At 38.7% G+C, this 25,092-nt stretch overlaps 1 protein-coding gene across 5 annotated transcripts in view; it reads right to left on the bottom strand.

Annotated features, from left to right (window-relative positions):
- PTPRZ1 (protein tyrosine phosphatase receptor type Z1) overlaps positions 1-25,092 on the bottom strand; it is a 144,927-nt gene that overhangs the window by 7,291 nt on the left and 112,544 nt on the right. For 2 of the 5 annotated variants that reach the window (XM_075081162.1, XM_075081165.1), the window contains exons 13-23: positions 23,815-23,959; positions 16,543-16,634; positions 13,102-13,187; positions 10,817-10,837; positions 10,555-10,651; positions 9,027-9,109; positions 8,143-8,277; positions 6,025-6,159; positions 4,774-4,937; positions 2,377-2,512; positions 1,229-1,375 (exon numbers count right to left, since the gene is read on the bottom strand). In XM_075081162.1, coding sequence (XP_074937263.1) covers positions 1,229-1,375; positions 2,377-2,512; positions 4,774-4,937; positions 6,025-6,159; positions 8,143-8,277; positions 9,027-9,109; positions 10,555-10,651; positions 10,817-10,837; positions 13,102-13,187; positions 16,543-16,634; positions 23,815-23,959 — 1,241 coding nt within the window. Of the gene's footprint in view, positions 1-1,228; positions 1,376-2,376; positions 2,513-3,996; positions 4,081-4,773; positions 4,938-6,024; positions 6,160-8,142; positions 8,278-9,026; positions 9,110-10,554; positions 10,652-10,816; positions 10,838-13,101; positions 13,188-16,542; positions 16,635-23,814; positions 23,960-25,092 lie in introns of all 5 variants that reach the window. The other 3 variants (XM_075081163.1, XM_075081166.1, XM_075081164.1) reach the window with 2 other exon arrangements.

Raw genomic sequence — 25,092 nt, 5'->3', positions numbered from 1 at the left:
CTTTCTGATAATACGTCAGCTCTTAGAATTGGAGCTCCTCATGGCTCTTGCAATTTGCACTGCACACTCAGTGTTTATACATATTTACATACACTGTTTGTATATATTCTGTGTTTTATTCTTTCATCTGTGTAGGAAAGGTGGGATGCTCATTTCTCCAAGCACACCACAGCTGAGATGAGTCCCTACTTTTCCCCAGGAAAAAACAGTGCAACACTGTCGGATCATTCAAGCCAGGACAGCAGCAAGCTGTGAAATCCTTTGGTATGTTGTTCCTATTCTGTTGTTCTGTATTGTTCATTATCTTGAAGAAGTACTAGTTACTGTGCCTTTGTGACCAAAATACTCCAGAAAAAAAATATATTGATATTTTTCATAGCCTCATTATCTACTGACATTACCTAGAGACTTATCTGCTGAAGTTTTTTACTTATGATCCAATAGCTAATTGTATAAAGAATACACATTATCCCGTGCAGTCCTCTTTAGAATCAAATTCCTTAGAGGAAGGTTATAATAATTTACTTCCTGTTAAATCAGGGAGAGCAAATTATGTTTTGCCACATAATCTGGAAAACAGTTGTGATTTAATTCTCAAATTCATTTGAAAATGTAGGATTTTCTGTGTTTCCTCTGTAACTGACCCACTGAGCGAGCTAGACTCCCTGTTCTCCCCATGATTCAATGAGCTGTTTCTCTCACAGATTCTGGGCTGTTACCTGGCTGGGTCTGCTCCTTCTCTGGGTGACTGAAAGTCCTGTGCATGCACACACTGATCTCCACTTCCACAAGCACCAAAGCATTCACGTAGCGCCTGCTGAGGCAAAGGCTGTCTTCTAGCCAGTGTTGTTCATTGAGGGGAAGATGTTGATTGACCAGTATAGCTCACGATATTTTTGCCAGAGTGACATCTTTCCTGATTATTGTTTTACCTTTGGGATCTTTGTGCAAAGGCATGTAGCTACCTTTTCCAAAATCTTCTAACTGTCCTAGTTCTCATGGTTTTGGTTTGTGTTTGGTTTTTTTTTTCAATTCCTTGTTTAAGAGTATGCAAATAATTCTTTTGTCCCAACCGACCGCATGCATTTGTTAAATTGGTCTGAATTTAGGCTCAGCAGTCAAATTTTAGATAGAGAAAGATAATGAAAGTTGTGTTGAGATACCTACTTTCAAGTCATTCAAGCTTGCAAGCCTAAAGCTTTTTGCATTACTGTCTTGGGGAGCTCACCTTGAATTGTTTCTCCAGTCTGGTCTTTCCTGTTGGTCCAGGTATCAAAAGAGCGTTAACATAGGCATGAATGTGAGTCTCAAGGACTTCTGTTTCTTTACTGAGTATTGCTTCAACCAATGCATCATGAATGAAGATGTATTGCTCCTAGGAAAATAAAACCAAACATCTGAGCTCTAATTATTTCCAGATACTCCTCCTGGACACCTCTGGCTAAGACGCCACTTCTCATGTGGTCAGTATTTCTTTACAGCCTGCTGCTGTGGGGGAGTTTTCTCCAAAGTGATCCTCTAAAGCGAAGGCTGTCCCTCTACAGTGACAGTACACATTTACAAGCACAATTGAACTACATGTGCAATGTATATATGATATAATCCCAAATCCCCACCACCTGTGGCCTCTCTTGTTCACAGAACAGTTAAAAATGCAATCATAACCTTGAGTCAAATTTTCAAGTCAGCTTGTTACGCAACTCTCCCTGCCTTTTTTGCAATAAGGTGATCTCTCCCAGTTTCTACTGCTGTCCCCTGTTTTCTCTCTCACATCCTTTGGAACAAGGGCCCATGCTGTGGTTGATTACCTTTTTTATCATTGAAAGGCACTGGGGAATCTAACCACCTCTTCTTGAAACCTGAAATAGACTTTCAAATGCCCTGCTGTTGCCCTCATTGGTTTTTTCCTGGTCTTTCATGATTCTATATATAGTCTTCAGTTTAAGGCAGCTATAGATAATCTTCTGACTGAAACAGCTTTTCTCCCTACTTTTTATTGCCTTATATCAACGCTTTGATCAGGTTCAGTGAAGATCTGAACACCTGATAATGGTGTTTCCTTAAAAAATTCTATTGCAAAAATGCATGCCCTGCCAAGAAAGTGCTTCTGCAGGAAGCATGATTTATACACTTTCTCTCTTCTGAGTCCTCCCTAATAAACAGACAAGAGCCCACAGGTAGGTAATTTCTAGTGGATTGCTCTAACCGAGACTAGAAGGATGTCTCTATAAAAACAAGGGAAGCAAAAGGGAAAGGCCAGTCTGGTGACTGGATGCCAGTCTGTCTGGTGGTGCCAAAAAGAGGACTGTATTATCTCTCCTCCTGCAAACAGAAATAGTCTGTAACAGTCTCTCGCTAAATATATTTTATTCTTACCTCAGTCTGCACCAAGTAGTTCCTTTGGGTACGTATGTGTTTTAAGAATCCGAATATGTTGACTGTCCCTTCATGCTGAATTTGCTGCAGCATGCTGTCTAACACTATGTATGTGCCTGTCCTTCCAACACCAGCACTACAAAACAAAAAATATAGTCTTGAGTCTGAAGTAAAACAATAATGAAAAGAACTGTTTCTTATACACAGCTTTTTCAAAAAAATGGTGTGTAGGGAAGATTTTCCTCTACAAATCGTTTTATTATACGATATGTGTTGCTAAACTCCAAGGCTGGTAATGAAGGAAAGTCTTTTCAACTCATCTTTTTCTTTGTGCAAGAAGAAATCTAAAGATCATTTTCTCAAATGATTTAAGCTATGAATTGAAATAGAACTAAGGGGTTTCCTGCAGGCCTGCAATTTCCAGGCTTCTGATATTCCTTAGGATACTTTGTCAAGTATTCCTAGAAAAGGTGGCGTATGTCAGCATTTAGGCACAGCTAATGTGCTCAAGTTCTTCTATGTTGAAACACGCATCACTTTAAAGGCAAAGTTGCATTATGCCACCCATTAGTGGCAAAACCACTGAAGGTACCTCTGTAAAAGAAAAAGCTTAGTGCTCTTCAGATACAGCTAAGACAGCAAGCAATGGTTGAAACATTTCTTAAAAAGGGAAGATGCAGAAGAAAGGGTTAATCAACTCACTCCTGTCATGAACTCATTTAGCATAAAATGTCTGTACTGTAAGATTAAACCCCAACTTTTTCTTTCATAAAATATCTCGGTAGGGAGTACAAGGTCAGGAGGTCGTTTTTTGCTTTCTAGTCTTATATGGGAATTAGTTGTAATTCCCCTCTAAGTGATGAGGAAACATGTATTGGCACATGTAACTTGGCAGCAACACTGTGCTGTGTCTGCACGGTTCCTTATGGGCAGATCCAAGCTCAGTCGGTACAGGCTAATTCAGTCGTCTCATTTCGTCCACAGAGGTGGCACAAAGCATGGGTAGTATGAGCTCAGATTGCTGTAATAAACTGTCTAAATAAAGGTGATATAAAACTGAAAGGCCCAGGTTATTAACACACTCTTAGACTCAAAAGGTATAAAGATTACCAGACACCATCAGTACTTGCTATGAAAGACAAAACATCAAAAGTGCCAAAACAAAAAAGTGGCTAAAAAAAGTTTCATCAAGTTCATCACCTGTGTTCTCCATACAGCCTGTAAAGATAAATAAAAGTTATATTTCTAACATGAGATGTCTCCTCTGAAATTCCATAGTGCACAGGGACAGGTGAACTAAAAGCTGACCAAAACTGCCTACAGGCAGAGGTAAGTTATACCTATGACCCAACAGGGAGGTCTGACTGAAGCCACACAACTTACCACTGTTCACTTTTTAAAAACTCAGTTTAATTGACTTATGATGTATTGCTGATCTCTCAGCCCACTGGCATAGATCTCAGACCTGGCATTTTGGGGAAACTCTTATTTTGAACTTCCCAAGAACAGGCAGGATGTAGATAGCATTTTCATTCTCCAAGCTAAAAACAGATTTCAGTCAGATTAGATCATCCCAGAAATAAAATATCTTCATTTGCAGCATTTGTGAGGCGACTTTACCTGTTGGCTTCCTCAGAGTCAGCTCCAGAAGGACAGAATTCATGAGGAGGTTCTCTTTCCAAATGTTCCATCAAAGGTGAAGTACTACAGTGGAAAACCAGAACCTGCTTATATATTTTACAATAACCCGGTCCTTCACGGGCATTGTGAAGTCATTCCAGGCCCTACAAGCCCTTTTTAACCAATCTTCCCTGAGCTGCCCAGTTTTAGTGAGCACTGACAGAACACCTGCCTGCACACTGCGGCACATGCAGACCTCAAACCGTTCCCCAGAATGCTCCTCCATTGCAAATGACTGCTAGAGCGCAGAGTAATGTTAAAAACAGCAGAGTTGTAGTTCAGCCAGGAATAGAGTGAGTCTTCTTTTGTGGACAGAGCTCCTCTTAGGATTACAGAGTATCCCTGCACCAAAGAAAGCATGAGCCAAAAACATCCTAACGATATATTCGCAGAAATGAAACAATTGCTGCTATATATATCTCGTAAGCTCATAGCAACCAAGAGAGTAGTATAAAAGTGTGCAAAGAAGTAAAAAGAAAGCGTTTTTGCAAAAAAAGGAACATAGTGCAGAGCAGCATCATCTTGTTTATACAGATTTACAGAAGTGGCACAGACAGTTGATTAGTTGGCCTTACCAAGGACAGAAATATCAGCGAAGAAATTAATCTTATTCCATCAGGAATTGTTAAATGTGAAATTTTGCTTAACCCACCACTGAAAAATTCTTTTTTCTGCAAAACAAAAGCGGAGTGAACCTTACAGCGGTAAAAACCACACCTGCAATGAACCACAACAGGCCCGACAGCGTGATGCTTGGCATGCGATGCCTTCCGCACGAAGGTGAGCACGGGCAGCGTGTATTCTGGGACACCCATGTCAGGCCACTGGGTATAATGGTACTGAGTTACTATACGTCCACTAGACCTCCCTTTCTGGGAACCCTGCAACAGAAAAATAATTCCATATGTAAGCAGCCCGTATCTGAATGGCAGCTCTTCATAATTTTATTTCCGTACCTGATAGTCTTGAATTAGTACTGTCCCTATTTAGTACATAGCATGCCACCTAGCTCTGAATATTTCAGCTTTCAAAGAGAAGAGTAAGGGCCTGTGCTTCTGTCCCATCAGCTTGCACTTTGAATGGAAAAAAGACCTGGCACTGTCCCTTAGAAAGCCATAGAGAAAGGCTAAGAGCACTGGAGGGAAAACAAATTACAGCTGCTCTCAAGAGTCACCACCTATTTCTTCACCTGGCTCCTCTGCTGGGTGGACAGAAAGGGTAGGATTCACCTCACTCAGCTTTAGAGATCTACAAGGGAAGTAGCCTTGCGTAGGCTGCTTTTCTAAGCTCCCTCCCTCAACGGCAACTCAGAAGCAGGGACACCTTCAGAGAGCAGGTCAACTCATTCGAAGATGGGTTCCTAAAACAGGCAGAGTCAATTACTTGGCCGTAAGTGTACTTTAGCCATTAATTGTACAGGGAGGCTGAGAGACTAGATGTCTAACGTTTAGGTGGCTGAAATAACTTAAGCTTTCAGAATGCCCCTCAAAGTAGCCAATATCACACTGTTGAGCTGAGAGCATGCTGGTTCTGATTACAGTAAATGAAGGTGTGGATTCACCTGTTTTGCAGGACGGTAAAAATTCAGCCCTTAAAAAGGAAAACTGAGAGCTGAGGTGGATGATTTAATTCATATCACATTTTCTACTATCTGCTCGCTTTCTGAAAATGTACCTTCCTGCTCACCAGGCAGGCAAAGTCCAAATCATCTCTCCAGTGTGATCACAGCCTTTCTGGTCCTACATCTGGATGGTCCTACAACACACCAGTACTAGAGGCCAGTATCTTCTCAATTTGTTGATCTGGTCAAATTAATTCTGAAGTTGATGAACATCTTGGCTGGCTGAGACCTACAGGATTCATCTTTACCTATACAACAGAAAAGAGCTTCCAACTGCCTTAAAAAATATTCTGAGCAACTTTTAACATTCCCTTTTGCCCAAACTATGTTTTCAGGTTGCCACAAACCTTTTTGATCTTGGTGTTTCTGAGAGTGAAAGTCCTCACAGTATAATAGGCAAGTACATGAACACTCTTCTGAGTAATCAAGAAGTTCCCGTATTCTTCACTACCTTCGGTAGGCCAGTACTGGTCACATTTTCTCTGTTAGAAAGTGGATAAAAAGCAGAGAAAAAGAGAAAGAAAACAAGGTGTCAAACTAGCAAGCTGAAATGTTCAATTTTAAGTGCACGGTCAACCACAAAAACATGCAGGGACTCTGAATATACCCAGTTCATAATAGACATGATCTTCAGAAAAAGAGAACAAACGCTGTAAAGGAAGATGGCTGTGAAAAGATGAACTTAGTTGGAATACTCTGAAAAGACGTTTAAATCATACTGTCAGAGTTAAAGGGCTCTAATATTGTTGAACTTGCCATTCTATAGGCACTCTAAAATCTAAAGAACATAACAAATAATATATAGGTAAAATAGGAATGCATTCAAGTCATTAGAATTGCAGAATTGCAGAATCACAGAGTGGTAGAGGTTGGAAGGGACCTCTGGAGATCATCTCGTCCAGCCCCCCTGCTTGAGCAGGTACACCCAGAGCAGGGGGCACAGGAATTCATCCAGGTGGGTTTTGATTGTCTCCAGGGAAGGAGACTCCACAGCCTCCCTGGGCAGCCTGTGCCACTGCTCTGTCACCCTCACAGGAAAGAAGTTTTTTCTCATGTTTAGCTGGAACTTCCTGTGTTCCAACTTGTGTCCATTGCCCCATTGGGCACCACTGAAAAGAGTCCCAGTGCCATCATCCTGACACCCACCCTTTAGATATTTATAGGTATTGATGAAATCCCCCCTCAGTCTTCTCTTCTCCAGGCTGAACAAACCCAGGTCTCTCAGCCTTTCCTCATAAGGGAGATGCTCCAGCCCCATGATCATCTTGGTAGCTCTCCACTGGACTTTCTCCAGTAGTTCCCTGTCTTTCTTGAACTGGGGGGCCCTAAAACTGGACACAGCACTCCAGATGTGGCCTCACTAGGGCAGAGTAGAGGGGGAGGATAACATCTCTTGACCTGCTGGCCACACTACTTTTAATGCAGCCCAGGATACCCTTGGCCTTCTTGGCCACAAGGGCACATTGCTGGCTCAGGGTCAGCTTGCTGCCCACCAGCACTCCCAGGTCCTTCTCAGCGGAACTGCTTTCCAGCAGGTCAAGCCCCAATGCGAGTTGTATGTGGTTTTTGGTTAGTTGACTAAGCACAGAGTATACTCATATCTCAATAGCAAGGGTACGAGTGAGCTTGTGTGTGGCCAGAATATACAGTAGAGAGCTGCGATGTCCAGCCTTTTGTTTGGTTAGCCTTCTCTAGGAGAACTAGAAGAGTAGACGTTTATAGCATGGTATTATAAATGAAGTGGTACTCCAGTGCGGCCCTCGCCTGCATTTGCTGTGTCCATATCATCTGATAGATGCTTAATAGGTCATATGACAAGATTTACATGCATTTTAGACATTGCTGCCGGTATGTGGCAAGTGTGATGCAATGCCTGCCTCTTCAGGTGACCCCAGGGTACATGCATGCTCCCATCACATAACCAGAGAAACACACATCCTGTGGTGGGGTTTGACCTCATTTTGTCTCACTGGACAAACGTGTATCTAGTAATGTAGTAGGAAAGGAACTGCGGGTCCCATGGGATGTCAACAAGGAGCTGCCAGTGAACAGCCAGAAGAATTCACCTGAACTACGGCCTTCTCCTTTCCAGGGTCTAAGGCATCCCTGAGAAAGACAATGACGGAGAGCAGATTGATAGCAGAATGTGGCACAAGGTCCAGAGTCTTGCCACTCCTAATTATATACATGAAGTCTTTTTTTCAGTAGAAGACAATTTTCTTTTGTAGTTAGAACATGGCTCAAGACCTGTTGTTGACAGTTGAGTTTAAATGTTTTCTTTAGTTTCATACTACAAATCCTCAACTTTATACTTCTATAGCCAATCCTAATAGAAGCAACTACTACAAACTACTGCTTTTTGCTCAATAAATGCCTAAACCAGATTTTTAAAAGAGAGAAAGGAGTCTGCTACAGGTACATCTATCAACATCAGAGAAATAAATAATAGTCAAAGGTACTCATACCCTTCCTTTCTCAACGAGATTAGTTATCATCACAATAACTTCTACGTTATGTTCCCATATCATTCTCCAGAAATCTTCTGCTGTCGATTTTAGTGGCCCTTGAGCTGCAATGTAGGCTTTTGGCTTGTTGTAGCCCTAAATTGAAATATAACAAATGACACTTGTCAAATCACAGTCCTCAAGCAAAAGGAGGTTGGGAGGAGTACATGATATTTTATGTATCTATTTTTAAAGAATCTCAAAAGCTTTTAAGTACTTTTGAATTTATAACTGTCCAAATCACAGAAACCCTGTGGTACCAGATGACATGTGAATGTAACTGTTATGTCAATATTTATCATTCCAACAAATAGGATATATGTTCAAGTGCCCCATGTTCCAGCAGAATGTTGACATGATAGTGATTATGAGACATCTGTTATGGTAGTGGTTTAAAAAATGAATCAAGGTCATTCACATGTAAATTACTAGGTAACAAAACCTGAATAAATGGTACCTCGGTGAGGATCTCAGCCAAATGGCATCTTCCTCTCATGAGATTATCTCAGACAGAAGAATTAACCACTTACCAAAAATGTATAAAAGAACAAACATTCAGATGCTAAATGCTTCTGAAACGACTCAGATGTGACAGGACGTTTTGGTTTCATACAGCTCTTCATTAAGCTGCAGCTGCTACAATGTCAAGATGGATTCAAGAAAGAATTGGACTTTTACCTGCACCTTAACTTTGCAGGCTTAACTTCGATGATTAAAGTTTTTTAAAAAAATTCTGTAATGTTGTGATACTATTTTTTTAAATTAAGTTTATTCACCTCCATACAACAGTTTTTACAGAAAAGGCTGACAGATGAATAGGCTGGCAGATAGAAAATGGCACTTACATCAACATAGTTGGCATTAATGTAATCAGTCAGTTTTCCATCCTTTTCTGCAAGCTGTGCTAATTTAACCCTAGTATGATCATCTGTAGTAAAACAAGGGAGAAAATAAGCATAGTTTTCTACAAGAATTCTATTCTTTCTATAATACATCTTTTTAAAAAATACTGAAATGGATTTTTACAATACATAGGACTAATGCAGTGACAATTACATATGCAAACATCCTATGCTTAGGAATTAATCAGAATCAAAACTCTAGTTTGCAGAAAAATAAACTAATGGATCCAAGGATTCAAGGGATTCAGAATTTAGTTGCCTGAAGAGCATCACCTGGAGTCATTTTAGGCACTGTGACATATTTTCCTACAGCCTCCAGCTGCTGCTTGTGAAGGGATATGGGTCTTCTGTAAGTCCTGTGTCACGACTGGCAAGCCTGCACAGTGGGATGTCTCAAATGACAGTCAGCACCAGTGTTAAGGCACATTAATTCCAAGTTAAAAAGCAGAGACTGGAGAGCAATGAGACCTTGGAGAAGCTGGTCAGCAGTGGTTACCTCAGGGAGGGATGGAGCTTTCTGTAGCCTGCACTGATTATAAGGACTAGAGACTTCACTCAGTTTCACCGGGCAATTCTTGCTACCTGAGCTGCCCGTGCATTGCCCTTTGATAAAAAAGCCACTGGGTTAGCACCTTTTGTACGACCAGGTACAAACACAAAGTGGCAGAGGAAAATCCCTGACTTTCCATCTCTCTAGAGGTATCTTCAGCCAGGTGGAACAGATTTCTTACTGCTGGTTTACATTGTCTTCTGGACTGATTCTGTCTCTTTTTCTATTAACCTATTTCTGTTAGTGACACTGAATGCTGACCTTATATTTAATTTAGAGCTTCTTGTTATCAGACAAAGTTGAAATACTATAGAGAATTAAGAAAAATATATTAAGCCACCAAAATGATCAAGAGCCCAGAGGCAATAGCTTCAAAGAGAGATTAACAAGGCTGAATAGATGTGTTTCAGAAAGAAAAATCTGGGATAGTGAAGAAGGGCAATGCAATGGGAAAACATGCGTCCTGGCTAATGAAGCTGATCTATTACATTGTGGCAGGGCACAACACAACATAAAACCGGTACATTTGTATTATATGACAGTAAATATATCCAGGGATTGGGAAGTTCCTAGAGAGGATAAATCATCATTATTCCAGATCAAAGATGGATTAATTTTGGCAATCAAAACACAGCTTCTTTGGCTTTATAATGGCATTATAATGAAATCTCCCAACTCCCTTTGGGTCATCACAGAAGACACAAATATGTTTTGCTAACACATGTTCATCCAAGCAGCAGAATGCCAGAGGACTAACCGGAAGAGATGTGATTTCTCATGCTACTCCTCTCCCAGCATTTTGCTGAACAGTAGCCAGAGCTTTTAGTGTAGAGGTATTTTGTTTCCCCTCTAATAGCATATAAATCTCCACTTGTCTATACTCATTTCTTAAACAAAACACCAAGTGATGCATTTACTTACAAGCAACAATGTTTATGTATCGATTCTTATTCTTGTTGTCGGGGTGATTAGAGCTGTCTGATGTAATACCTAGATCTACAGTACAGCTCTGGATTTCCTGAAACAAAAAATGTATGTCATACTTTAGTAAGTATTAAGATACATAAAATGTCTTAAAATACAGTAAGTCAGCACCAAAAGAACCACAACCTTATACCCAATTATCTTATGATATTTTACAACTACTTCATTGCTAAAAAAATGCAGTGAAATAATTCCTTACCTGATAAAACTCTTTCAGTGTCTAATGAGGGAATGAATGCAAAAAAAGTAAAAAAAATCAAATTCCACAGCACAGAACAAATGGATAAAAGTGTTTATATAAATTACAGTTACTATATGGAAAACAGTTATGGTCATGCAATATATGTCTCCATAATAACAATAAAGCTGAATATTTTGACATAACTCTTAAAGGAAACAAGAGGTAATTTTCCTGTTAAAATACTGGCATTGGTTTTCTTATCTTTAATGTTAGACCGTGGGCCGGTGAAAGCTTATACATATGAGCAACACCACTGACTTTAGCCAGATTATCTACATATTTAACTGTTCATTGGATTTGTTATTGGTCCTTATAACTGCATTAGTTTCTCTGTGGAATGGTTTTGCTCTCTTTGCAATCAGCTGCAAAACCTCCACTGGAGCAGGGCAGCGTGCGGCTCAGCCTCGTGGTGCTCTGGTGAAGGACAGCAGCACAGCCCTCAGTCTCCCAGCAGTTTCTCAGTGAACCCAATGTTTTATAAAGAGAGAAGCAGGCCTGAGAAAGACAGGCACAAAGGCCATAAAACCCACAAAATTAATTTATTTTATTTTATTGATTACTTCAACTGACAGGAAACTCAAGCATTTATAAGGTCCATGCTGTTAAGTAGGAAATAAGCTGTTGTGACTAAAAGTACTATAATAATGTTTCCCAACACTTTTTAGGATTTATTTTAATATTAATTACCTTCACCCTAAGCTATTTAAGTATGTATACGAAAATTGTTTACCAGCCTGGAAATTAGATTTTAAATCTAAGTTGTTCTATAGTAATATAAATAAAAATCCTGAACCAGCCCTGTACTCTCCTCTCCAAATGTTTGCTGACTCTGCAAAACCAGTGACTGTATTTCAATTTTTTTTCCATATCTTCTAAGTTTTTTTCAGCAGAGAAAGGCTGGAAACTAATCCTGGGGTAGTCTGTAAAGCCAAAAAGGATCTCCACAAAATGATAAGGACACTGAGTTTTTTGTAATAGTTAAAACAAGCATGAAATATTTCAGATGGGATAGGTGTAACTCAGTGAGATGCAGCGTATTTGGTCTCTGGATCACTGCTGTAATTTAGGAAAAGAACAATTTAGGATGAACAATTTGATTTCTGTATTGCTGTCCTCACTAATGGTTACTTTTGTATTTACACAGTCCTTCAACATCTGCTCTTATTAACAGCCAGACTAGCTGGAGCCCAGTCCTGTCAGTGCATACGCATGTGGGTAACACATGAACATGTACTGGACATTCACAAGCATTTACAAGTTTGGGCCCTCAGTCAGATGGGTATTCTGAATGTTAAATTAATTGGGAGAAGAAAGTCTGATGAAGAAGGTCAGGTGAATGACATGGAATTTTTGGTCCATTAGATCACAACACATTGGCCAGGGGAACAAAAGCAAAACCAAAAGATGCAAAACTATTAATTTCTTGACTTTCAGTATTGTTTCTGCAGCAGGAATATTACTATCATATTTTAAATGAATAGAGATCAATTAAAAGACTTGTTTCCATCTCAGCTGACTGATTTTGTTAAAAATCACTTGCCAAGAATTTTAATAGCACAGCTTGAATTACAGAGTTTGCTTTATAATGTTTATTTTATGTGACTTAAGTTAGAACATATCTATCTTTAAATTGCTTCTAATGCATATGAATGTGAAAAACAGTGAAGTTCATTAGCTACATCAGGTGACAGTGATGTTATATGATGAGAGCATATGTTTCAAAGTTTTGAAATATCCCTTATGAACCATATATTTTAGGAAAGGAACTGTAAAGCTTTCACTACCACATATGAAGACTACATTAGCTCCCCTGTTAATCAGAAGTCTTGCCACATATACTCATAATCACTCCCATATTTTTTTTCTCTGTTAATGGAACAAGCAAATGCGGGTAGCTTCTGCAAAATTCAGTTGGCATTAGTGTTGGAAAAGGTTTAGATCTACAACTGTATCTGATAAACCATACAGATTGCATTATCTTTGCATACTTTACACACACAATCATTGAGTATTTATAACAGTGATAAACATTCCCATTTGCATCCCAGTCCCGTTAGCTTTCATAGATCTCCCTAGTCTTTCTTCGTATACAATCCTTACTGGGCTCACAGTGCTCATGTTGACATGCATTTATGAAACTGGTCCCCAAGTCAGAACGTAATGCCCAGTTCTTTGTTTCCAGGCATTTAAACTTAACATTATTTGTATGTGCTAAGAAGAAAGATGACGTCATAGAGCCATACCTCAAATTCTTCAGAAAAACCATTACTTGCATGTAAATCTGCAACATGTTTTGGAAAATGCTTTATTGGAATTGCTCCAACATCATCTTAGGGGTGGGAAAAGACAAAAAATATATTTATGAAGAATAAAAAGCCAGTGACATATAAAGAAGTTTTTATGTAGGCAATCCACACAACACCCTGAAATAAAATTTTCAGCATGAACTTTGGAAATACAACTCCCACAAAAATAAGAACAGTCTTTAACACCATTAACATTTCTAAAACCATTCTCTAACAATTACACATTTCTAAATGACTATTTGGAAAGAAGATACAGAAAATGCCTTGCTAGGCCTTGCTCTGTCTTTAAGCCCCCAAAATCAAGGTGACGATTCTGCAAGATGCTGAGCTTGTCTGTAAACTAAAGAGCACTCGGATCTACCGTGAAGTCAGGGTGATATGTGAGGATTAGCAGTTTGCTACAAGATGTTCAATGGGAGAGGGTAGGAGCAGAGCTCTGAATAATAACTGGTAAAAAAAGAATGATCAGGCAGAGGAGTCTGGGTGCTTTAGGCTGATTAGTGTTGCACCGGGGCTCTGGTGCAGTACATGGACTAGCCGCGGAGTCCCAAGCCTACTAAATTAATGCAGTATTACACCAGTAGTACAATTTTAACTGATGTGTTGCATGTTTGCGTTGGCATCCAAAGGAAACAACAACTAATTTTCATCTTTTACTGCATGAGTGAGTACTTCCAGTAGGGATTTTCCCCCCGTTCTCCCCAGGATTCTATGATTACCTATTGATAATAATTTTATGGGTCGTCCTGGGAGTATTGACTGCAAATTTTCATATCAGGCTATATACCTCAAGTTTTAAGTACAAGATTTAAGTTTAAGACTTTCTGGATACCCACAGACAGTAGCTGCATTCTCAACCAAGAAATGTGATTCATGCAACTTCTGGGTTGTGATTCTGAGGCTGAATTTTCCATCTGATGTTTATATTTCAGGACATCTCTTTTTTACCTTATACAAATATAGAAAAGCACTCTTGTGTAGAACATTCATTAGAGATCATGTCAAAAACCGTTGCTTCTTTTAATCTTCTCTTTCCTGCAAATACGCTATGTAAACAAAGTCATCTGTTTGTTAATTACCTGTTAAAGGATGACATTATTTCAGCTAGTTTTCGTTCTGAAGAATAATAACTTTTTTTTAAAAGCTTTTCATGGATTAAAAATATGTTTATTTCACAATTTGTAATTTTATCACTGTTTCATATGAGAAAGAAATATCAAAAACGTTGAACAAGGACCTGTTATTTACATCAACAGATGTTCAGCATTTAGGCCACCTAATAGTTTTAGCTTTCAGTTATGAAGAATTTGTTGATTTGTATTGAGATCCATCTGGTCTTCCGCTTACATGAATGAATCTGAATACAAAAAGTGAATTTATCCAGTCAAGCCTAAGAGAAGCTAAACAAATTTGTAACACTATCTTCACACTTCAGAGATGAAACCTGGCATAAAGCATTTATTCTAATGATATGCAAACACAAAAACAGAAGGGAAGGTAGATGATCCTAAGGGTAAGGACAGTAAGGGAGAAAGAGATCTCAGGTTTGGTGTAATTACTGCTTTATTTCCTCGACAGTGCTAATCTCCCAATTCAATCACTTCTGACTCCAGGAATATATTTTATATCTGGATGGCAGGTATCACTTGAAACTACTTAAAGATTGATAGTGGGTCCTAATATTACCCTGTAATTCATTATTTGTTCTGAACGCGTCTTTGCATTACGCTGTGAAGTGCCAGGGCATTTTCTGTGAAAAGCTGCAGTTATCCTCTCTCTGCCAATGAAGCCCCACAAAAGAAAAATTTAATATATAATGAGATCTGTGGAGTGTGCTTTTAGTCATAGTTATAATAAAAAATTACACTTAGCAGTTTAATTTAAAAATGCTCTTCCTGCTCTGTGCTCTTTGCCAGTATTATACCATGGTTAGTCTCAATTGCTGTAAAATTACACTGCTGAAACACTTGTTCAACAGAAAACACAAAAACTGCTCACTTGACATCTGTTGCACACAAAATAAACCAAAAATATTGCCTCAGTGCTTGCAGCTTTTTCCACAAAGTATTTTATGTATCTTTCAGTCACTTAGAAACACTTTTCTCTTTAAGTTAATATTATCAGTATGTCAGAAGGAAAACCTCCAGCATCCAAACACATATTTTAAGCACTCAGAATAACTTTAAGTGCAATTCTGTCTTATGACAAAGGAAAACACTATCTCCCTGAGGTGAGCTGGTCAGGAAAGTTGCAAGAAAATTATACAGTTGTACTGTAATATAGTTAATAATAGAGAGTAAGAGCAGAGATTTCCTATAATGATTGGCACTTGGCATTCATCTATAATCACATGTTTTCTGAAATCAAGCTATACCCCTGCCTATTAACCATACAGAGAGAGGTTATGCATCGTCTAACAATAGCATTCAATGCAAGAGGCATTTAAAGATGCCTACAATTCAGTTACAACAGAAGTCTAATGTTTGGGATTTGTTTAATTAAATGTGTTTACTAGTTATGTACATAAGGGGTGATTTTGCTTCCCTTAGTCACTCCAAGGGAAGCCCTCCCCCTGCGTAACAGCACAGTTTGCAAAGGCATTACTTGTGGAACAAGGTATCCTTTTCTCATGTGTGAAAATGTGGCTCAGGATCTGCTGCAAAATTAATCTATTTAAGGTACTTTTCATTCTACTCAGATTGAAAAAGCTGGAAGGGCTGCATGTGCTCTTCTGATACTCTTTGAGAAGGAAAGAAAGAAACAGTTTTTCCAAGTAACTGTGGTGGATACGGAACCAGAAGATGCTAATAATATTCTGCACTTGCGTATCATTTTTATAAGAGGCTCACACAGAACTTTACCAGTAGTAAATACGCTAGTAAAATCTATCAGTTAAAGAAAACATTGTAATTGCAAATAAAATGCAGATAGATGAGGCATATATTGTTCCTGCTGGTAAAAAGAATAGGTCATGATCCATACAAATGTGACAAATTCAATTAGAGGAAGAAATACAGCAGACTATGTTGCTGGTGCAATCCTCTGCTTTATGACAATGAACTAGAGCTATTTTGTGTAGCTCAGATGGCTACACTAGAAGCCATTTCTAGTCAGGCTACATTCAAATGGCTGGAAGACACAGCGTATCTTTGAGACAACTCTATAAGATGAGGATATTTCTCTTCTGTGTTACCTACAGGAGAAAATGTTAGTAACACTAGTCTCTGCCTCCATCAAGTGCATCTGGGTTTATTAGTACAACAGGGTACAAATTTCTGGTTTACAGATGTTACAGTATGTGAAGAATTCATATGACACATACAAGGCAGCATTTTCCAACAGCTAACACCAATCCACAGAACAGTTGACAAAAAATACCTGAGACTGGGAAGATTGGAGCTGGGGGAGCAGAAATCACTCGAGGTGATGTATTATCTTCTAAATAAAAGTGAGCAGTCTGGAAACATTTCCTAGAGAGGAAGAAACATACATAAATATTGCAAAAATTACAACATTTTCTGAGACCTTTTGGAATTCTGGCGTTACTGAGTAAGAAAGAAATCATGGTTTTGAAAACCAGTTTTCACGGAATGTCAAATACTACTGCTGAAATATAAATATTCCCCCAATACCCCCCCAAATTATGCATACAGCTTGAAGATCCTACATTAACTCAGCATAATACACAGTCCATGCATCTTTACCTATACCAGAGGCAGAAGACAGAGCACATATCAGACATAGTGAAAGCTGAAAGAGGAACTCTGCATCAGGAGCTACTGAGGATGCTGCACAACAACTCCAAGTATAAAAAAAAGCCATTGTCTTCCTCGCTTATCCAAATTCGCACACATAATTCCTGTTCCCTTTCATGTGATTATGCTAGCCAGAAGATGGAGCAGTGTACGAGATCAATTCTGGTAATTCATCGTTAGATCCTACTGCAGACACGGAAATGCAATAAAAGGCAACATGCCCTGTAACAGACAAAACAGCGGCTCTGGAACTACTATGACTGGGACTAAACAATTTTTTTCATAATGTAATTGCAACACTGAGGGACACCTTAATCAAGGAGGGCTTCCCAAAGTTGACAGACAGATACGGGGGAATTTATAACTCCAGGAGATGCTAGCTTTGTTGCAAAAACATTGAAGGATGAATACAAATGGAATCAACCTTAACTATGACCCACAATGTTATTTGTATCTGTGCTGTAATCCAGATGTGAAGATAATAAGAATAGCATCTGTTAAGAGTCCAAGCTATTCAAGGGACTAAACAACCAACTGCTGCTGTAAGCATTGCAAAGCCTCCTTAATTAAAAAATCTCCATATGATTAGACATGCTAATAACAATCTTTACTCTGGGTCACTTAATCTATTTGAGATATTATTCACTAGTCATTAAATTTAAAAAGAAATATGTGCATCAGGAAAATATGAATCTCATTTTATATTTACAAGATTCTGCTTCTTCAAAGCTGTTGGCTGAAGCTATTGTACAATCTTTTGCTATTTTGTGTAATCACTGGTGTTTTAAATTCTTCTGTACTGTTCCTGTATCACTGCATGGATAAAATCCCTCGTATAATTGTTATAATCAAAAAGAAATTTTGAGGCTACTTTGAGAAATAGATAAGGAATATGCAGATATTGTCATTCTTTCCAGAACCATTAATTTAGATCATAAGGACTTTGGTAAGCTTATTTGAATTAAGCCTTTGAGAAACATGCCCATACTCTCAGAATGTGTTGGGAATTTTCTGTGTACAATGCAGATTCTCTTAAAACACAGGGAAAGGCGGACAAGGGAAAATTGTGGCATGCAAAATAGTTCTGGTGATTAACATGTAAATTAAATTTGGAGTCCAGCTAGAATCCTCTAAAAGCATATTTGTGATGATCATAGAGGAGTTTTGGCTTTGCACAACATGTTTGGAGTAAGACTATCCATTATGTACTTAGTTTTACTTAGAAATGGCCATTTTGGATCAGACCAAGAACACATTCAGGATGTGCTTGGGAACATCTTTCTAATTTTTAAAGAGTCTCTAATGTTAGCACTCCATAGAGTTAGCGGCTGCTGAGGTGAGAAAGGCTGTCTCAATGCTAGCGTAATGCTCAAGAGTTAGTGTCAGGACCGTGTACGAAATGTCTGTGAGAGGTAGGCAAGGATCAAAGTACTTCAAATCACTAAAAGCCTTTGGAGAGTCCGGCCCTGCCTGCTGGGTGCAGACAATGCTGATGTACTGTGTTTATTAAAAACCGCACCAACCAACTGAACTTGCCAACCAACCTGACACTAAAAGTCTCAAGCCAAAAAATGTCCTCCCCCTAATGCCTACTGCTTATGAACAATGATCATACATAAAGTTTACAGGCTAACATTACAGAGTTTTGTCACCTCCTTGCTTGAGAAAAGATTGAGCTAAAAAGAATTTAATTAGCATAATGGCTTTCACATCTAAAGCAGTACTTAAAATGCCCTCATAATATGCCATATATTCACTATCCCTCACTGAGCCACTGTATCTTTAATCTTTAACAAGTTAATTGTGGCTGAAAATAAATTACACCCTTAGCACATTTGGGAGACAAATTCATAGCAGTTGACTTAACCTGTAATAAGACTCATAAATAGGCACTCCATCTGCTTCTGCATCAGCAGTGAAAGTCTTCATGACTAAACCTAATGTTAATAACCATGTCTCATTAATTATCACTTGTTGTTAATGAAAAAAGTGATGACTATTTCAAACTTCCACACAAAGGTCCCATCACTCAATGTTAACCTGATTATTTAATTTACACCTTTCATCACAGCATTTAGATCTTCAACCTAAAACTGTAATTTGTGATTTAGACACCGCGCTTCTTTGAACACACACTTTATATATGGAGAGCGTGTTAAGCCATTTAATTAATTAGAGTATCTGTATCTGCACAGGAAGCCGTGCAGCGGCAGCTCTTTGGTTTAACAGGAGGGATACTAGATCTGAAGGAACACTTAAATGTGAACTACTTGGGGTGAGACCATGCCTCAGACTGCAGAGGACATAATTTTTCTGGCAGGCGGGCCCCTGGACCTTGGCTGATGATATGTGCTGCCTATTTCTCCCCTGGGGCAGGGACTGCTCATAGCTTGACTGGGATTGTCACCGAGGCAGGCAACACAGCGTGGCACTGTGTGTGCGAGTGAGTGTGCGCGTGGGCAGGGTGTTCACTGCTCGGGTTGGCTGAGGAAGGGAGCTGAACCTCGGAAGTCAGAGGCATCTGTGACGGGATGGGTTTGCACATCCCGTGCTTGCCCAGAATGGTCTCAGAGGCACAATCACTTCTTTGAGAATTTCAGTCTTTTGTGCTCACAGGATAGCTGCCAATAGGTATTCTCAAACACTTACTAGAATTTATTTTTAAATGGTTCCAATCATCTACAGCTCCATTGGTTCCAAAGGATCTTTCAGTGGATCCTTAATGGATCCAGTAATTCCAACTATTCAATTTTTAAATGGTTCCATTTAATTTTTAAGTGTTTGTGAGCTGAAATTTTCATTTTAGAATTTTATCAACTCTTTTATTTATAATTTGATGTCACATAGTTGAAAAGATTTTCCCTCATGGACGGATGGATGAGTGTGGCCTTTGTAAGTTTAAATCTGTTTTTAGTGTGTCTCTGTATGTGTGAGTTTAACTATCCTCGGAAAGGGTAATAAGAGAATGAACATTCTCTGACAGCTCTGACAGCTGTGTTTCAAAGATACAGGGTGGCAGAGGAAAGTTAAAATTTAAAGGACTACTCAAGAGTGTTGTCTGTCATTGGTTTGGTCATTTCTGAAGTATTGCTGCCATGTAACTTCTAGGAGGCTTCATGACAGCCAGCTGATATTCAGTGTGTCTGTAGATAGAAATGTAGCTGGAGCTGCATTAGCAGTTTGCTGCTCTCATTATTAGAGCTAGTCTGAGATTCACATATATTTGCTGAAAAAGAGTCTTGAATGGCACAACGCCCGCTGGCAACTGCTACCATTTTACTATTCTCCAAGCTTTTCTTCTGACAACCGTTACAAAAATAGATTTGCACAAATAGGCTGACATTTCTTCCTTGACATCATTTCATCAGGTTTATTTTCACTGATCACTTCTATGAACTGTTCCAAAAGTGTGCACACATGCATACGCAATTTCCAGTATATTATATGTCATCACAGAGAAACTTTCAATTTCAGTCACCTTAACAGATAGGGTTAATTCAGCAAAATGGGAATGATGAAGCTGTCCGGGAAAAGAACGGAGCAAGGAGATTCAGATATCCCTGTTGCATCTCTGCTGCATGGACTCAGTCAAGTAGATACTGAGAGATGGACAGGGTCTAGATATGGATAGAAAATTCTCTCTAAAGCTATATAAAAAAAAGATCTCTGGATGATAAGGCCATTAAACAGGCACAAGAAGCTCCTTGATTATTCCACTGTAATCTTAATCATGCCGAAGAAATGGAAGGAAAATTACATTGCTTGAAAATTGCTTGAATTACAAAAGATCTGATACACAGAACTAGAGTAGTTCAAAACTGTATTTTCCTGCTGGCAATTAGACAATCTTTAGATAATATTGCCATTAAAAGTTTTCACCCTTGTCAGAGAAATGAGTATTTCATCACAGGAAGATTGAAACTGTGCCTAATGAGACAGTGAAGAGATTGGGGAATTTCCTCAAGTGCTGATTAACAATTTCATGTAAAAAAGCCCCAAACCCCAAACCCAAACAACAGATGGTACAGAATTATTTTTCTGATACAAGTCATTCAAGTGAAGAACAAAATAATTTTGCCTTTTTTTAATCTTGAGAAACTGGAACTTGTCACTCTTGGTAGTTATTTGGTTTTTAAACCAAATAACACACCTTTTGTATATTCAAATTAGGAGCTAGTAGTGGAAAAAACTTAAAGCATTATTCACTCAAATATCCAGCTAGGAAAGACCCATAAATTTTTTTTATGATTGTTGCCAAAGGAATATAGAATAACTTATTGGAAACCTAAACTTTTTATGAACTTTAATAACTGAAAATAATTGGCCCACATTAAAAAAACTGTTATAAAAATAAACATTGACAGGTTACATCAATTATTTCAAAATAAACTAAATCTAACAACAAAAATGCTTATAGACTTTATACTAATATTTCCAGGCATAAAGAAAACAGTGTAGCCATAAAGTCAATGTTCTGATTTTTCCCAGGCTTTAAAAAGAGGTGAGGGTCTTGGCACCTTTGAAAGAGGGCCACAAAGTCCTACCTACAATACATACTGTTTATGTTTCATTCCTCTGAAATAAGAAGCATGTTACTGATGTTATCATAACGCCAAGAAAATTTTCTTGAGGATTAATAAAAAAAGAGCTCCATATTTTATTTTGTAGTACACAAGAAATACAGAAAAGATTAAACCCAAGTTCAGGAAAATATTACTGCTAACGGGATTTTTGTTTTATTTCGAAAGACCTCTGTTACAGAATTGTTCATTCCCAGAGAAAAAATACGAAATGAACACAATGTTATTCGACAAAAACAAGCTTGTAACGTGTAGGATTACTAGAACTGCACTGTACAGTCTGGATCTTAAAATGGATGGTGTTCCTTGGCAAATTGAAGAGATTTTAAATACTGTTTAGCTCCAGGGATGAAACCCTTTGGAAGATGAATATGAACATTTGTGTTGCGTAACATGAAAGACAGGAAAAGGTCCTCAGTATGAAAGTGGTTAGCTGGAAATCCTGTGATGGAGAGTATATTTATCCAAATAGATATAAACTAAGAATTGAGTCGTGCAATTCTTACAGCAATGAACTACTTCTTTGGAAGGAAGAAGAAATCTTTAAGAAAATTAATTGCTTAAAAGCATGTTTAATCACGCTGAAGGCTGTCTGGCTCACTAGCACGCTTGCTTGCCTGGAATAAGGGAAGCAAAAACTCAGTTTCTTGATACCTAGTGTGTTCAGGGATGGGAGGTATTCTGTCCCCAGGTGGGACATACCCTGCTAGGCTGATAGAAAACCAGTGTCAGGAGACTAGAAGAAAAGTCAGTAAGCACAACCCTGACATCATAGCCTAGAGATTACCGTAGTCAGTAACTTGGAAAGGGCAGTATGGGGTCTAGTTCCTGGTTCTTCACCACTTCTATACATTTTAAGTTAAGCAGGATTGAGCAGGGGAAAAGAAAAAGAAACAGGCTCTAGAATCATCTATGCGATGTTTGGGTCTGCCTTCTCCCTTGTTCATACAGGTCCTGGAAAAGCCAGGTCCTGTTTCTTGCTGCTAGTTTATGTGGTAGCACTGCAGAAGCAGTAACAGGATCAGGTTCCTGGCAATCACCAAACAGCAGGAGACTCCGTGGCAGGGAATTTTTGCAACTGATTTCCCCCTTCTGGACCACTGCGTTTCCTCCCTGGCCACCTGCACACTCGACAAAGGGTTGGGGTTGTGCGTGTATTTTGAAAGCCCTATGAGAGCTTAAGCAGACGTGTCCCTAGGATGACTCTCTGGCTTTACCTAGAATCAAACAAACAGAGCCAAAGGCTTGAGCGCTGCCACAGACTGTCACACGGCTACCTAGATTTTTGGTATGCTTTTAACTCAGGCCAACTTGCATTATTTCACACAACGCTTGACACAGTTCGGGGTTAGCACAGGGCAGAGACCATCCCCAGTAGGTGACAAGAATGCAGCCACTCTATATTTTCCCCGTGAGGGAAGAGGCTTCAGCTGTATGGAAGAAATCTGTGCCATGCCAGCTGGTCTGTTTTATTTCACGGGATAGTTATAATCGTTTTGTCCTCACTGATTATGTTATCAGGACTCTTTGTAGCTATCACTGCTCTTTAGCCTAATTTTTTTTCTCAATGTCTTATCAATTTATCAAGACACAGAGAAACAGGCCCATGAGGGAGCCTGAGTATGTGTGTGCACATGAAATGCATCCTTAGTTACTAGCTGAATGGTTTGAAAGGCTGGGGGAACAAATTTTGCTTTGGAGATAGGCAGAATCACGAAGCAGAACAAGTTCTTAATCACGGAACGTCATAAGAGCTACTCAGTAAATGATTGTAAAATATTTATACTATGATACTATCCCATTTCTGTCTTACATACAATGTCAGCTACAGCACACTCCTGCAGTCCTATATGAATTGCTTTATTCACATAGTCCTGTTGAGGACCACAGCTTCTCATCCTTAACTGACAACTACCTTTTTTAACTGTTAAAGGATTAGAAAGATAGGAAACAAACCACACCATGTTATTTATTTTTCTTCTTCCCTCCTGTTCTTCCCAGTGCTCTAAGCTACTTGGCTTCTAGGTGTTCATAATCACAAGTAAGTTTACTAAAATCTCTCAAAACAGAAATAAATTACTTGCAATCGTTCAACCCTCTGCAACCAAAAAGAGTTGTAGTTGAGTATTTTGGACAGAAACCACCTTATTTTGTCAGCTTTATGTCACTGCAGTGCTGGGAGCAATATAAAGACACAGTGAGAGACAAGATCCACTCTCCCTCCTGAAAACCAGCTCAATAATGTCAATCACATTTTTCAAATCACAGTTCTTTAGAACTGAAAAAAAAACCAAATCAACCAAAAAACAACTTACCTCCAGTATATGAGAATACCCACAAGAATCACTAGACAGATAAAAGTCAGGGCTGATACGACCACAAGTGGTATAACTGTCTTCTTCTCTGATTCCAGACTCTCAGCTAGACCGATACGAGACTCATGGCTACTATTACTTGCCTCTGCAGTCAGAGAAAATTGAAACAGTCCATGTTTAAATTCTGACAAATGCACAGCATGAGTGAATGTGTCTTATAATGAGCCTACTTAATACCACTTACCTCTATTTTTTACTATGCACTGCAGAAAGTATATACATTTGCAAACCAGCTTACAGAAAATAAGCAGATAGAGGGTAAAGCAAAGTGTTCAAGCTTATGTGACTCAGCCTTCCAGCAGTGGAGCCTTCTCTTTGTAAGAATAGCAGATTGTTGTTAAAATATAGGAGAAGAAAGTTTTTATTTTCATCTGTTTATTAGCTGAAAGCCAACTGAATTAAGGAATCTGAATATATAGTATTGCAATGTGTAAAGAACATTTTGATATTAAACTGTCACTCATATAATACAAATGACTCTCTGGCTAATAGTTTAATAGGGAAATTTTCTTACAGCAGTCCCTATGTGCTTGCTGTATTGCAGTTAAGCCTTCTGTATTTTAATACATTGTCCATTCTGTAACTCGCCTTATGGATACATCCTGCTTTCTTTGAATCCAAATGCAGTACTTCCTCCCCCAGCTACACTGGAGCCAGAATTAAATTTCCTACCTCCATCTGTACAGGTGATCAAATGATTATTTAGATATTGTCTAGATTTCACATTTCTGTCAGCCTTGTAATGCTGGGTGACAAAAATATTTGGGCATAGGAATCTGTATGAAGATGAAAGCAATATATTTTATAATCTCATTAAATAAGGGAACACAATGCTGGATGAGACCAATTCTGCATTTTTAAGTTTGGTCATACCTCAAGAAGTAAACACTTTAAAACTGTGACTTTGACACAAAATGACTGATTTTTTTTCAATCTGTGCATTTATTGTGATCTGTGACCATTATATGAGTTAAAATACAGAAATAAGCACTTTTGCACTTGTTAGAATTAAACCCTTAGATTTTCTAAGAATGTTTTCTGCTTTTGTGAACAGCCCTAATTCAATGAATGTTCTGTATGGGCGCAAAATTTTGCTGTCTAGAAATCAGCTGCACTTAATTGGGATTTCAAGGCACCAATTCTACATGAATAAAAAGCTTTCAGACAAAAGGGAGGATGGAATGGGGCTGGGTCTGAAAAAAAACCACCCGTCAACAA

Source organism: Phalacrocorax aristotelis, chromosome 1 (genome assembly GCF_949628215.1).
Source record: "Phalacrocorax aristotelis chromosome 1, bGulAri2.1, whole genome shotgun sequence".
NCBI lineage: Eukaryota > Metazoa > Chordata > Aves > Suliformes > Phalacrocoracidae > Phalacrocorax > Phalacrocorax aristotelis.
This window is presented reverse-complemented; position numbering and strand designations above follow the sequence as displayed.